This window comes from Pleurodeles waltl, chromosome 1_2 (assembly GCF_031143425.1).
Source record: "Pleurodeles waltl isolate 20211129_DDA chromosome 1_2, aPleWal1.hap1.20221129, whole genome shotgun sequence".
Lineage (NCBI taxonomy): Eukaryota > Metazoa > Chordata > Amphibia > Caudata > Salamandridae > Pleurodeles > Pleurodeles waltl.
Window position 1 is genome coordinate 153,644,130 of NC_090437.1, and position 15,593 is coordinate 153,659,722.

General features: G+C 42.5%; 1 protein-coding gene across 1 annotated transcript in view; it reads right to left on the reverse strand.

Annotated features, from left to right (window-relative positions):
- PPEF2 (protein phosphatase with EF-hand domain 2) overlaps positions 1–15,593 on the reverse strand; it is a 376,295-nt gene that overhangs the window by 223,969 nt on the left and 136,733 nt on the right. The window contains exon 4 of the mRNA XM_069236843.1: positions 9,365–9,492. Within this exon, the coding sequence (XP_069092944.1) occupies positions 9,365–9,492 (128 nt within the window). The remainder of the gene's footprint in view (positions 1–9,364; positions 9,493–15,593) is intronic.

The window sequence follows — 15,593 nt, forward strand, 5'->3', positions numbered from 1 at the left end:
GAATAGACCATTTTGCTATACCCTTAAGACTGTTCAGCAGACTTGCTCAGTTTTATTTGAATTGGGTTCAGATAACGAGAGTTCCTGGGTTCTGAAGACAGCTCAGGGCTTTCAAATAGCGTTTGTGTTGAATCCAGTACAGGTTTGTTTGCAAAGAAGGTTAGTTTTCAATGCAGAACAGACAAAGCTGGTGGATGGGAAGGTTCAGGAGTTCTTTGCAAAAGTGGCAATTATGCAGGAAGAGGATCAATCAGCAGTTTTCATAAGCATTATTTTTCTGGTCGAAAAGAAAGACAAGAGCGTGAAGCATGTGATAAATTTAAGGGATTTAAACATCTGGATACTTCACCGTCATTTCAAGATAAAAGGCATGCTTTATTGAGGAACATTTTGCAGAAGGATCGGGTAACACATTCGGTAATGAAAAATTCCAATTTGGGAAGGTTATCAGAGATTCTTGAGATTTTACTGGGAAAAGACATTGCAGAAATGTTTGTGTCTTCCTTTCGGCCTCTCTTCAGCACCCGCGAGCTTCACGAAGGTTCTTCGTCTTGTGGCATCTTTCTTGTGGGAGAGAGGAATTTGGATGATTATATATTTGGACAATATTTTGAATATGGATTAGGAGAGGTTGATGGTGAAAGACCTTACAAGGACTGCAGTAAAGTTGTGGGAAGGCGTAGGATTAATGATAAATCGGAAGAAGTCAGAATTAATTCCAGGTCAGGAGACATAGTTTTTGTGTATTGTGGTGGATACAGTGAAGGGAATTTTAAGGCGTCTAAAAGACAAGTTAAAAAGAAAAAGGAAAACTTTTGAGTTGGATCAGGTTTCGTTGAGGATATTAGCCTGCATTGTAGGCCGGTTGTCTTCCACTATTCAAGCAATTTTGCCAGGGCCTTTGGGTTATTGTGCCCTACACAAGTCAAAGGAAGGTCACTTTAGGGGTAGTTTGAAATATTCTCAGAGTGTTTCATTAATTTTGAGGGTGAAGGAAGAACTCACTTGGGGGTTGAGGAATATAGAGGCTTGGAATCGGCATGCAATTTTTGGAGAAGATCCAGATCTTGTGATAGAATCCAACGCAGCAAGAAAGTACATTGCATATAAATTGCTTAGTGTTGTTGGCAAGTTCTTTTGCCATAAAATGTTTTTTAACTTAATCTTCAAAGGTTTGATTTATTTATTTTTCAATGGATGGACAATGACTCAGCAGTCATGTATGTAAACAGGTTGAGAGGGCCTCGATCAAAGGGTTTGGGGGACTTGTCTAATTGTTTTTGGGATACACTACAACCCTTTTGCGTACTCGCGTTTAGGATAGAGGACAAACTGCAACTCTGCAACACAAGAACTCTGAATGTGAATAGATGAGGGAACACCCATTAATCTCTTTACACACAGTTGGATATATGGAATACTTACAAGGAGTCTAAATGAGATATGAAGGTCTAGTACAGTAGTTGTGAGGAGCCCTGACAAAGTCTGTTGGGTAGATATATACCCAGACGAAACACGTGTTGGCTTGGCTGTGGCAGGAAAATTAAACATTAAAGAAGAACACGAACACATGGAATGAAACTTTGGATTTTGACTTTGGCTTATTTTATACTTTTTTTGGACTTGAGTGCTCCCGTTGTAGTGCATAGTGTAGGGATGTTCTTGGTTTATCCCACTCAAGGTTGTTTAGGGGAACAACCTTGGGCAGCACCGTCCACAAGATTTAATTGAGATTCTGTAGTGAGCGCTTTTTCCCTTTATAAAATCTCCTTCTTTTTGAGTTTAATCAATTGTGTTTGGGAGTATTGTCTGGAAAGGAATTTGAGTGTCCAGGCAGAACATAATGCTGAATGAAGAATACAGTGGCAGATTGGAATTTCAATGACTCGAATGATTGGATGCTAGCGAGAGGAGTTTTTAAGGAATTGGACAGGATATGGGGTCCGTTCCAAGTGGATCTTTTGCAGTTAGGTTGAATGCTTAGGTGAGCAGGTATATCAGTTGGTGTTCAGATCTGGATTCTTCGGGTTGATGCTTGAGGATTGGAGAGGTCTTTGTCCTTAAGCGTGTCCACCCATTGCAGTGATTGTATGTGGGGCATTGATGGTTCACAGATTGAAAGAGACGGTGTAGTAACTCCTCTTTGGAGCTTGAGTGTGGATTTTCCTCTCCTTCCTCTGTTTCAAGGAGTTCTGAGGGGGCCTCAAGGAGGGATTGACAATCTTTTGGTTTGAGGGCATTTGAGTCTGATGGCAGAGAAACTTTAAGGAAGTTATGGAGAAAAACAGGCCTTTTTAGGGAGGCTGGTAGATTTCTTGAGGAGTCGTGGGAACCAGGATCTAGGAAGGCATATAGATTGGCATGGGGGAAATGGCCATGTTGGTGTATGTAAAGGGATCCAGATCCCATTTCAGCTGATGCAGTGCAGGTGATTCATTCCCTTTCAGAATTGTTTGAGAAAGACCTATTTTACAGAACAATTAATACGTACAGATCTGCAATCTCTGCTGGTCACATGTTAATAAATGGAGCATCTGTGAGCCAAGATATTGTGATTAAGAGATTGCTGAGAAGCATTCACATATCTAAAACTCACTCTTCTAGATAGTATTCTCTTTTGGACATAAACAGGGTGTTTGTATTGCTAGAAGATTAGGCTAGTAAGGCAGTTCTTCTTTTAAGGAATTTAACTTTTAAGCTTGCAATGATGTTATGCCTGGGTTCTTTTTGACGATTGTCTGATGTTCGAGCTCTAGACGTGTCAGGCAGAGCTTTTACCCGAGAGGGCATATATTTTCATTTAACTCAAAGAACTAAGTCAAATTCTTCTTCTATCTTCTATCCTTTTTTTGTTGATAATGAAAAAGTGTATGTGGTTCAGTGTGTTAAGGAGTATGAGCAGGGGACGGATTATTTAAGATCTTTTGGAGCAACACAGTTGCTTATTCCTTTTAGCTATCCCCACAAAGCTGTGTCTCCTCCTTTGCTAGTGAGATGGGTTATCATTGTAATGTGGATTTCTTGTGTGGATGTGTGTTCAGTGCACATTCAGTGTGCGGTTGTGTGGCATCAAAGGTATTTATGATTGGAGGAAGTTTGCAGGACATTTTGCACTGTGCTGATTGGTCATCAGGCTTTGTGTTTAGACGTTTCTATTTCAAGCCAGTAGAGCACACTACAAGCTGTTTGATTGCTAAGCTTTAAACCTGCATAATATTGGCCTCTGGGTCTTGACATAAAATGTATATTTTCCACAGCCTGGGGAGAGTAAATCTGGATTGTATTAAAGACACAAAGGTTAATATTAACTCTCACAGTTTTACTTGACCTTTTATTCAACATGTTTTTTTTTTCAGTCCAAGTTTAGGCAGTGGCGTAGCGTGGGTTGTCAGCACCCGGGGCAAGGCAAGTAATTTGCGCCCCCTAACCCGGGGCAAGGCAAGTAATTTGCGCCCCCTAACCCGTGGATTTAGTCTCTTCCAAGATGTTGCGCCCGGTGCGGCCGGCCCCCCCTGCACCCCCCACGCTACGCCACTGAGTTTAGGAAATTGGCTAAAGGTACATGAAGGCGATTTGAAAAGTGGAAGTTTTAGTTGGAATAGTTAAAATTGAGGCTGTTATTATTTCTGAGGTTTGCAGCTGTTACTGTTAAAAAAGAAGGAAGACGGTTAGCAACACTGGGTTTTTATGTTTAAGGAATGTTCCTGGTATTGTATGTTCTTGAGCTTTAAATGGGCTGCTGTGCATAGAGGCAATAAAGGGTTAATTCATAGTATTAGCCTCCATGTCTTTAATCAAATCCAGGTTTTCTGTCTACAGAGGCTATGGAAAATCTACATTCTCTGTAATGGAATACTGTTTCATTATTCTTTTTCGTCATTTTAAATAGTGTATAATGCATGCAAGGCCTGAAGCTAAGAAAGCACTGTACAAAGCTAAATATGGTTATATGAATAAATAAACGAGGTAGAGCAGCATAAGACTGAACATGTAGGACAGGCCCCATAATTTAAAAAGCATGGCAAAATTAGGAAATATATGAAATTAATCATCAATGATCTAGGCAGGTGTTAGTCTTTAAGCAGATGAACAAAGTAAAAGAAATATGTTAAACCCAGTAGCCTCGGGTTAGTTCTATTAAGACAAACAACAAAATGAAGTCAAAGCATGCCTAAACTAGGAAATTAGTCTTCAAAATTACTAAACCATGTAAGCAAGGAAAAAAAAAACCACTAAAGATAAAGGGGGTTATTCTAACTTTGGAGGAGTGTTAATCCGTCCCAAAAGTGACGGTAAAGTGACGGATATACCACCAGCCGTATTACGAGTTCCATAGGATATAATGGACTCGTAATACGGCTGGTGGTAAATCCGTCACTTTTCCGTCACTTTTGGGACGGATTAACACCTCCTCCAAAGTTAGAATAACCCCCAAAGTATATAAAATGTTATTAGAAATAATAATAGTATAACCAAGTTCATATGTCTGTGGAAACAAGTCAACAAATAATATTGAAAAACTGAAAAGGAACCTGTCCTACAGAAATGAAAACAAATATTGTAAACAATACAACTATTGAGGAGACTTTAAATTTCGGAAGTCCGTGAACTAAAATTCAATTAAAGCTACAAACAGAGGTCAGCCAGCATTGATAAAGTCAATCCATTTTGCTTCTTGAACTTGCCAGAGCAGCTCGATTGGCTTTGCCAATGGTTTTGACAAAGCTGCACAGCATTGGCAAAAATAATATTATTGCCTATCTTCAAAGAAATGTTAATGTTAAAGGCTGTAAGCATTGCGTGTTTACTGAAAAACATCATTCAAGATCAAAGGGCTTAGGTTATGTCTGGTGAAAAGTGAAAGTTTTCCAATTCAGTTCGTGCCCACAGGCTGTTATTGTAAAATGCTGCAATGCTGCGGGCCTTTCCTATAGTGTGAAATATCCAGGCGATAGGTCTGATTTAGATCTTGGCGGTAATACCGCCGGCCCGCTGCGGCACCCATCCTGTGTACTCTGTCAAGTTGATGCCACATTTAGATATTTTGGAGTTGCATCGCCCACCACCTCAACGGAGTTCTCTTCCTAGTCATCGGGCTGGCGGCTCCCGCTGACCATATTTAAGGGTTACAGTTCTGCAGGCAGTGTTCTGGCTGCGGATTGCTGATGGAGGGAGCCCATCGCGGGAGCCAATGTACATTGTACAATGTCCGTGGCTATGGAATAGAGGCAACTAACACACACCCCATGTACTTTAGCTATATGTATCCACCTACATAACACAATACACAACACACTGCATACCCAGCATGACCCTTTGCCAGTCCACCACAATACAACATTCACATGCAGGAAACACACAATGCCATACATCCTAAACACAACATACATACACTATTCATACTACACCCATATTCAACAGAACCACAACTGCCAACACAAATACACAATCATCTACAAACACACTCACACAAAAGCACAACTACATACATCACAACCACACTCACCTGAATGTTGCACACAGTAACACAACCCACAACCAAGCATACACAACAAACATCAGACCCACATGCAAGTGCCACACATACAGACACAAACAAATCACCCACTCCAGCTCCCTCTACCTCAACCAGCCAATCCATTCCCTCCCCTCTCAAGTAAAAGCTTTGGGGTGCCAGATTTGTGCCCAGTCGGTGTCCATTTGTGAAAGTGACACCCCTGGACAATAGGCAGAAGACAGTTTAAGGGCAACAGAGCAAGGGGAAATTGTACCATACAAACATTTTCACTGTCACATATGAGTTACATTGCCGTAATAATATACATGAGAATAGGTGTGCCTGTCTGATGACATTGTGTATTGCAGTGCAATTCATTGTGCCATTGGAATGGACTAGGTGTGATAGTGATATACATGTACTGACTCACATTCACAACTGGAAGCACAACATTTCACGTAGAGGTCCCATTGCAAAGTGCACACATGGACACAGTTTACAATTGTGTGTGTTTTTGTAACTTTTATTTTGGTGCAAGCATTCATTTGGTAATGAATACTCGCACCAAAATAAAAAATTGTGTATGTCAACAATTTATTTTACTTACATATGTGTCTTCAACAATATCTGACACAGATGTTTTACAGACATATGCATGTCACAAGCTGTTTTTTTTTTGCTGTAACATATATGTTACTGCATTGGTTCCGAGCTATTGCATAGTGACCAAACAAAGTTCAATAGTGATATATAATGCTGACCTTCGAGTCTGGTAACAATGGGGTCATGTTTCCTCTGTGGTCAAGTGACAGCAGCAACGGAGATCTTGTCCAGTCAAAAACGGAAGAGGAAATGGGGGAAAAATGGTAGGTTTTTACCTAATTTCCCTTTTAATCTGCCTGCTCAGGTGTGGAGGTAACACCACCACCGTTGCCTTGGTGGGAAGGCACATCATAATTTGCTCAGTGGGAAAAGTGGCTGGGGTCCCACAACCAGCCACAATATACAATTGCAACATCGACCCAGGTGGAGATTTTTGGCGGAGTTGGTGGGACTCGGGCGGTCTATCGTCTATGGAACTGCCAACATCTAAATACAGTGGGTGGACCACCAAGGCGGTGGATGGGAAATCTGATGGTAAAGCAGTGGCGGGACCGATTCTGCCAAGATCAAAAGCTATAAAACGTCTTGTAAATACTATAAAGCTGTATACAGTTTCTTTAATAGGTACATGTAGAGGTACTGCTATTTTGTAGGTCTAGGGCTGACTGGATCACAGATTGTCATATAGTACCTCCGAGATAATGGGAACAGTCTGGCTTTAGGGAATTATTTGTCCACTGTGATTTCTTTAAGGTACAGGATTTTATTATGTGCGATCCATTTAGGAGTGGTCACATTTACCTGCAATCTTGTGAATATTTGTAGTTTTGTGTGCAGTATTCAGTTATGTGTATTAACATACTGACACGATGATTTATTGAGTACACGTGTAGCAGCTCTGAGGTCTGCAAAAGTTTTACATGACAGTGACCACTAAATGTCCGGATATCCAAACAAAGAAATAAACTCACGCACCCTTGCCTTACCAATCACATGTTGTACATATACAGTAACACTCAGCTTTGTTCTCTGATGAAAGAATGTTGATAAAATGAGTACTGAGTACTGAAACCCATTGGGTTGCTGGAGTATTTAAGAACGTCACTAGAATGAAAGTATCATTTTTGGAGTGAGAGTGGGTAGATACGGACTACATAAAGTACCAAGTTGCACTGCTGCCCAAAAACTAGGAGAGTTCCCTATGCCTACTCTCCCAACTCCTCCTACAAACCAACTAGAGATATTATCATTGGACTATCATAAATATATGCTTTGTGTATAGTCTTATAAGTGGTGATGATTTACTAGTGTACATATTCAGCATTGACCAAAGTCATTAGCATATGACAAGAGAAACAAATTGATCTTCTATACCTGTCTCTGGTGTGGGCAGTGTGAAATAAGTGCCTTATTTGGATAAGGGTTCGGCATTGCATGATGCAAATTGCACGAGGTCGATAAGGGTGGGTTAAAGGGTTTTGCTGAAGGTAATGTCTATTTCTTTAGATGGATTAATTAATCCCTTTAGAGTAGGGTTTTCACCTCAATCTAAGTCACCACAGACACTATTTTCCACTCCCGGGATTTCATGAGCCAACATAATGCATTCTGGGTGTTGTAGTTTTGGTTTCCTTTCATGGAGCTATTTAGACGATTGTGCATGAAAGCTGTGATTGATAAAGGAAGTGCTGGAATGGAAACAGCATCTGTCATGACGTAGAAGAGATAGTCACTGTAAACTACAGCGCAGGTTTTGTTGTAGGAGGCGAGTCAAGTCACAGAAAGAGACATTCACGATCCATTCTCGATATGAAGATTAAGATGAACTAGATCATATTGATTTAAACTGTATCTTTCATAGAGAAGGGAAAGAGGTAGTTTAAACAGGAGTAAAAAACTCACCATCTATCAGCACCTTAAGAGTTATAAATACCAAAGAGATTAAAAGAGATTGATCAATAAAGCCAAAGTGCATATTTGCAATGGGCGATTTGCACTTGCATATGTGTGAGGAGCACATTTCCTTCTAGAAGGGCTCGATTTGCAACCCCTACGAATGTGCAAGGAAGAGGGGTTGGTTGGCAGTGTAAGCGTTGAACGAGTACTGAGCAGTCTGGCAGTATGGGCGTAAGAAAGCAAGGGGAGTGTGCCTCATACTCTATTGTGGATTGGCTCTTATGAGGCGGTAAGCGGAGACAGACCTCGACCGACTGACATCAGAAAACCTCCAAACCCCTATGTATGTTTGTTCTTGGACAACCCTTTTCCAAGGGTGGCCCCAAATAGGTTATCATGGTTAATTGCATGGAGCTTAGGAGGCACTGCTGGAATGCCAGTATTAGTCCTTCCGAGTGCATTATGGAATATGCAGTTAATTGCAGCATTTGTACTCACAGCAGAAGATATTTGCCATCCAGTACAGGCATATCCACCTGATTAATACTACTGATTTTCTTTCTGCACCCCAATTATGGGCTAAAAAGAATTATGTATAGATCATTATGTCCTGCAGTTCTCACCATTGCGCATTGGAAATGTCCATGAATTGGTAGACCACCATCGTTTGAGTGGCATATGCTAAGCGAGGCCAAAGTCTGTGAACAAGGGATGCGCCTGCATCTGGACGCGCCACACGTCTGGGCACACCATTACTGTAAGTGTTGCCCATGACCTGGCTCGGGTTGGCAGCGATGATCATACATGTGCAGCTTTATTTCTGGAACTGCTCTTCGGGAACTAGGACGTGCACGTAAAATGTACTATTTTTATTCTCTGGGTGTGTATGGCTTCTAACTACTGAAAAGAAAAAAAAAAATGTGACTCTAGCGCTGAATATCTAGATTTGCTTTTTCAAAAGAAGTGATGGCAGCAAAACGTTATATGGGATAGGCTAATTTTGAAATGACAGTGACATGTGTCAAAGGTTAATTCTCATATTATGTCCACTTTGATTATGAAACTAGTAAAACAACAGACGTCTATGATAGATAGCATCAGGATAAACACATTTACATAGTACACAGGAAAATTAATTACGCCTGCATTTGACATGATGCAGACACGTATGATATACAACAAAGATAATGCATTGCACCTGCAATCTAGTGATATTTTCTGTAAGAAATGCCCTACAAATGAGAATGCTGATGAAATTGGAGAATTCACGTTTTTACTGATAACATAGCAACTAAATCAATATAATATAAAAGCGCTGAGTCGGGGGAAATTCTGCCATTTCGTTTTACTTCGTACTCTCTATGGTACCTTGATCTGGTCTTGCTCTCCTGTATATTCGATGGACTGGAAGATGGTCCAGGTGCATCTCCGGCGTACTTCCAGCTGGGCGATGTAGCGACGGTACCATCTTTGAATCAGGACTGCTGACTTGAAAGCTATGACGTGAAACAAAAGTACAAACAAAAAACACACGTTTTACTACGGCAAAAAATCAGTATCCCCACATGTCTAACTCTTACCTTAGGAATGTTAAATTAGGACATTACTAGCGTTTATGGCTTGGAATTCGACGGTATTATTCGAATTTGTGTGTGCAGGTACCGTGAAGTTTCTATCACTACTGACATGGGCCCATGGCATGAGTTGTGTGAAACAGTTTTACTACGTTTTCATGGAGTAATACCGTTATACATGAACACAAGCTAGCATGCTTGGCAGGGGGTGCAACTAGCCTCGACCTTTAGGGGCGGGGTCTAAGAATACAAAAAGAAGCGGCATTTTCAGAGTTTTGGATATAATTACTTGTAAGGATTCCCTTTACTGAGTAATATGAAGTTTAAATTTTTTTATAATGTGCCAAATTTTGTGTTTTTTAAGATCACTAGGTCGGTATGATGGTGTCAAGCATAACATAATTTAACAACATTTACACAGTTTTTAGGATTTTTCCTAGAGAAATTTTTGCAAGATCACAAATATTGGATTTGGGTGCCTATTAGGCCAGTAGACCTGACCGAGACCAGAACTGAGACTTCTAGATCCGAGGACAATTAATCAGCAACTGGTGTACTCTGAAAGATAGAAGGCAAGTTGGATTTTTTGAGCACCTTCTCCTACACCCCCAAAGAAAGTCTGGAAACATGATGGAAAATTGTGCATTAAAGGCATATTTCTTTACTTCTTGGTCTATTCATGCAGCATTCACAGTTCCACTGCACTACAGAACATACTAGGTCAGCTGCAGTCTCTGCCTAAAAGGACTACCTGAGCACTCTGTGCTCCTCCAAATGTTTTGGGAAAGTATTGGAAAATGGTGCATCTTAAGCATATTTCTTTAGCAAGTCTTCTGATCTCATTGGATTTGCCAGACCATAACACCTTTATGTTAAGATATGTAGGACAGGATGATAGTATTGGAGAACATTAGATTGCTGTCAGGCTGCAGAATAGGTCATGTACATGCTTTATAATACATAGACTGTTGTTGAAGCTGTATTCCATGCTACTAAATCATAACCATGAGTTCCAGGCTTCCATGAAATAGCCTTGCTTCTAAAATGATTGGTCCTACCCTTTGACTGAAATGCAACCCACCATTGGAAATACATTTGATGTAGAAACACAAATAAAGAAAATAAACCAAGCAAAAAATGTGAGTTTCCTTGACGGATGGTGAACATGTTTCACTCCTAATCTTATTCAATGAAATAGTTTTCCAATGGGGGAATGTTCAGTCTTAACATAGCAGATCAAACGGGCAATCGTCTAACAAAACTCTTTGCTTTCCACACTTCAGAACATGGTCAAAGACGTGACTTCTCTACCACAATGGACAGTGTCCTTCTGGAAGCCCAGTTATTTCTCCACCAGCTAATACTGGAGAGGATAGGCAGGCTACTACCTCCCAGTGGCTCTCTTGTCTTTATTTGAATGTCCTGAACAGAGCACAGTCATTTTTAGCTCACGATCATTCCTGGATTTCTTGTACTGAAACCCACCTCAAATAAATCACTTTCCCATTCCTGTTTCCCCATGATGTGCTCTTCTTCCAGTTATTCCTTTTTTCACTCCTTCCCTTTCCGTGGTCAGGCACCTAAAAGCTGCTATCCAGAAAGCACAGTGACTCTGCTTAGATACCTGTGTCTTGAGAAAGACCTTTTCTCCCACGAAGGTCCTTCATTATTCCTTTTGTCTTGTCTCACTTCCTTTCTCCTGGTCACTATTCTCTACCTCTCCTCCCCATTCATCCACCACTACTGCTTTGAGGTAACCTATACAAAGAAGCAAACCCATATCCAAGCTAACATTTTGTGTACTTAAAACACTACTGGGTTTCTCCTGGTCTCTCTAGGTATCTCTCGATCTCATGCCGATCATGATGCTTGGTTCTGAGAACCATAAGATATGTTTTCAAAAAGGAGTATTAACCCTTTGAAGCTAAAGGAGATTTAGTCACTGCATTTCAAGAACATAAAGAATGCAAAATAGCACAATTAAAGAAAAATTAGATAGTGAACCTTCCAAATTCACTGATATTTTGGTGGAAAATGGCTGGTTTTATGGCACATTAGGAGTACATCACTGCCAAAAACGTATTATCCTGGAAAGGCTCTTTCCTTTTACCATGTATTAAAGGAGTGTAAATCCAGATGTAAATGTGGCTTAAATTCTGTAAAGGCAATCTCACAATGCGATGTACATAGACTATCTGTATTAACCCATCTATGTCTTTCACCTCTTTGCTCCTTCTCTCCTGTGTTCTTCCTTTTCTTTATTGTCTTTCCATATCCTTTGGCAGTATCTATCAAGGCATAACTTGGAATTCCTAATCAGTACACAAACATAGTTTTGAATTCAAAGAGGTGATCTTCAGAATGGAGATAAACATAGCAAACAAAGAAGAGCCATGAAACTCCTCAAGATCATACACAATATCCAGTCACCCACCACTTCTACAAGATGTTCCTCAGAGGTCCATTTCCCCCTAGTCAAGCCCTTTAACCTCTACATTATGCTCCTCCATTCTTTCCTGAGAAAAGTAAGCATTTCATCTACATGCAAATGACTATCCGCTGTATTTGAAAGTCTATGTGGCAGGGGATAAAACAAAACAAGTAAAGATCCTAGAACACCTACTGTCAACAAAGACTGAGCATCATAAATTAAACCCCTAGAAAACTACTGCAAAAAGAGATCAGACCAACTCAGACTGCACTGGGAAATCAACTCATTAAAGCAATAATGGATTCAAACCTAGTACTTTTTGTGCTTGGCTACGGCAACTCCTTACTGACCGCCATTCTGAGAATCCACCTGGCACCTTTAAAAGACACCCTCAATGTAGTAGCTAAACATGTCTCTAGCAAAAGACGAACATCCCATGTCATGCTAAACTTGATCACCTTAAAATGTCTTCTGCTTTAAACTTTGGAGGCTCCAGATCTTGCATAAGAACAGAACTGGATTGAAATTCTTCAATAAAAATAGAGCTCTGTGGAAACCATTTTTCCCACCAATAGACAGGGCTAACCCATCTTATGTCATTTAAAATGCTGAGTTTAAAATTTTACTCTCTAAGTGAAACTCATGACGGTTGCGATATGCGAGCCTCTGACGTTTGTAAAATCATTTGCAGATTGGACTATTCTGCCAACATTATGTGAGTTACTTATTGTCTTCCACTGTATTCTCATTGACGCCCAAAGAATACATAGATTCACTTGCAACTAAATGTTCTATTTGTCGTGTGTCAGTTAATAGCTCTGTTCCCAAGGTGAAAAGTGGGTATTCAAAATAGGGGAGACTCTGGAGTTTTATCTTGGTGGGCATTTGTTGAGAATACCTCTGTGAACATATCTGTGCCTCAGCTTTCTATAATGAAAACAGTACTCTTGATAAAGACTGTTACAAGGAGTTCTTGCAAACCTTAGTACTTGTCAAAAGAACAATCTGCACAATCACTGCTTTTCTTAGATATGAATGTTACACAAAAAAACAGATCTACGCTCAGTGAAATATTCTTTGATCCTTGGAGTGGCCTCACCATAAGAAGAAACATATGTACATTGAAGCGCTGCAATCTGACCTAAACAATTATACCATTCATGAGGCCCACAAGACTACTTAAACCGTAGCCATATTACAAAACTTCTACAGGCCTAAGCCAACTCTACGCTATCATCACAAGTAATCAGTAAAATTACATTTCTGCTGAAGAAAGAAGGTGAGGTGAATGAGACTGACATTGAAATCTAAGGAGATAGCTCTTGCCATCCTGGGCCAGAAGGATATGTTTTCCAGCTTGGGAATAGAGGTTACTCAGGTGGAAACCAAAGGATACCCTGTCATCTTCAACATGCGACTAAACTACATCATTCTCCTGCCAAGAACAATGGGGCAAGAGCTATAGAGAGACCAAGAGCCTTCAAAGCACTGCATGATTCACACAAGCTCACAGTCCTGGTACACTCTTAATCTTAAGGGACACTGGTCAAATGAGATTTAATAATCCATCAGTCGAAGATTTAAGAGTCATCACGGGAAAGCACAGCAACCGGCTCTGTTCTCTTAGAAATGTCACTAACCAAGAGCAGCAAGAATGGTCCTGGCTCCCAGCAACCTTAGGGTAAGCTAGTTATGAAGGACATGTAGCCCTCTCGGCAACGACTCATAGCCCCTGACCAAGAACAGCAATCAGCAATAATGAAGCAGATGCTATAGAATTGAAGCCTCTAAGCCACTCCTCATTGAACATTGCTGGCTGGGACCAAATCAAAATACAAAAAGACGTGAATGATTATTTGATGTGTTTTGATCTTGTCTGTCTTTAAGAAACTTTGTGTACCGATTCTATCTCCTTACCGGGATACATATCTTTTGTCGAGCCAGTGACTAAAAGGGCAGATAATGGAAGACCAGCTGGCGGTCTTGCAATTCGTGTGTTGATCTGCCATAACCTGACAAATGGAAAGACTAAACTCAGGCAAATCATGGATTTTAGGGATTTTAATTAAATTTCCAAAAGAACATCAGAAAAATCTGCTTTTGTTCTGCATATACCTGAACCCTAATTGAAAATCTTTACTTACCAAAGCGAACTACCTTAATACCTATCTCTATGAAACTGTAAAGGCCAATAAAGTTGTCAAATTAATTGTTACAGGTGACTTTAATCTGAATTATTCAATTATTGTGACAGTTTAGAATCCACAAGGCAGATGGATTTAATCTGGGATAGCTCATCTCAACTCCTCCATCCGCAACAATGGGATGTATTAGGAGACACTCTTGTTGAATCCCTTCACTCATTCGGTCTTTGCACACTGCAGCTGAGACCAACCAGCATCATTTACACACACTTCCCCTAAGCATGGTGCTGTACTAGATTACACATTACAATCACTGTCCCTATGGGGGCGTGGCCACGGAGCCGAGCATGGCGCACGCTTAACTGATCGGCTCCGGAGGGGCCGACTTTGAATCGGTGCCTGGACGCGCTGATGCGGGCGGTCCTGTGACCGGAGTGGAACGGGACGACTGCCGTGGACGGGGGGACCGTGGAGGTGCGGTCTTGCCCCCCCCTGGAGCGGGCCCCCGAGTGACTGGGGCTGCCCAGGGCTGCGGAGAGGCCGCGGCCCAGCCGGCGGGCGGGGCCGAGGCGCGCGGTGCCGGAGGGATCCCCGTGTTGAAGCGCCGCGGGTGAGGGGCCGGCGTGACCGGGGCGGCTTGAGGGCGGCTGCGGCCCCGGGGGTGGCCTCCGGCGGGCTCGTGCGCCCTGGTGCGGGCCTGGGCCTGCGTGGGTCGCTGCCGAGTTGCGGCCGCGGCCCCGGGTCTGGGCGGTGCGCTGCGCCCGGCGCTGGCCCTGGATACGGGCCCACCCCGAAGGAGTGGTGCGGACCGGAACGACAGGTGGGGGCGCCTGCCGGTGGCGAGTCGGCCTCCTGCTCGGGAGGCGGAGCCTGATGTCCCCTGGCTGAGGGGCTGCACACAGCGGAGAGACGCGGGGGCGGGGGGCCCTCCGGGGCTGCCCGGTGAAGAGTCCACTTTAGGTGAGCCCCCCCCCGGGGAACGCACGACCGGAGCTCTGATGTCTGCTGCCCGGGAGCCCCCGGATGACGACGACGGAACTTTCCGAGCCCGGGATGGCCCAAGATGAATACTGTTTGTCCTTTGTGGGGCGAGGCGGCGTGGAATCGCCCTGCGCCGTCCACCGTCAACTACCAGAGTTGGGGGCCGGGTGCCCTTGTTCCATGGTGCGGAGCCTTCTTTGGGTGACTGGACCAATCAGGCCTTGCTGCAGCAATCACTTATAAGCATAACAACACAAGCCTACGAAAGCACACCAACCCCGGTTTAGCCCAAAACTGGTTACTTACCTAAGGAGAAGATGTGACGCGACTGGGGGACTGAACATAGCGCACTCACGATCGTTCGGCCCGCGGGGGGCCACCGGTGGATCCGGGCCTGAGCGCACTGGGCGCTAGCCTCATTGAGTCGCCCCTACCTGCCTGGCCAATGCCCCCCAAGGGCAGACACA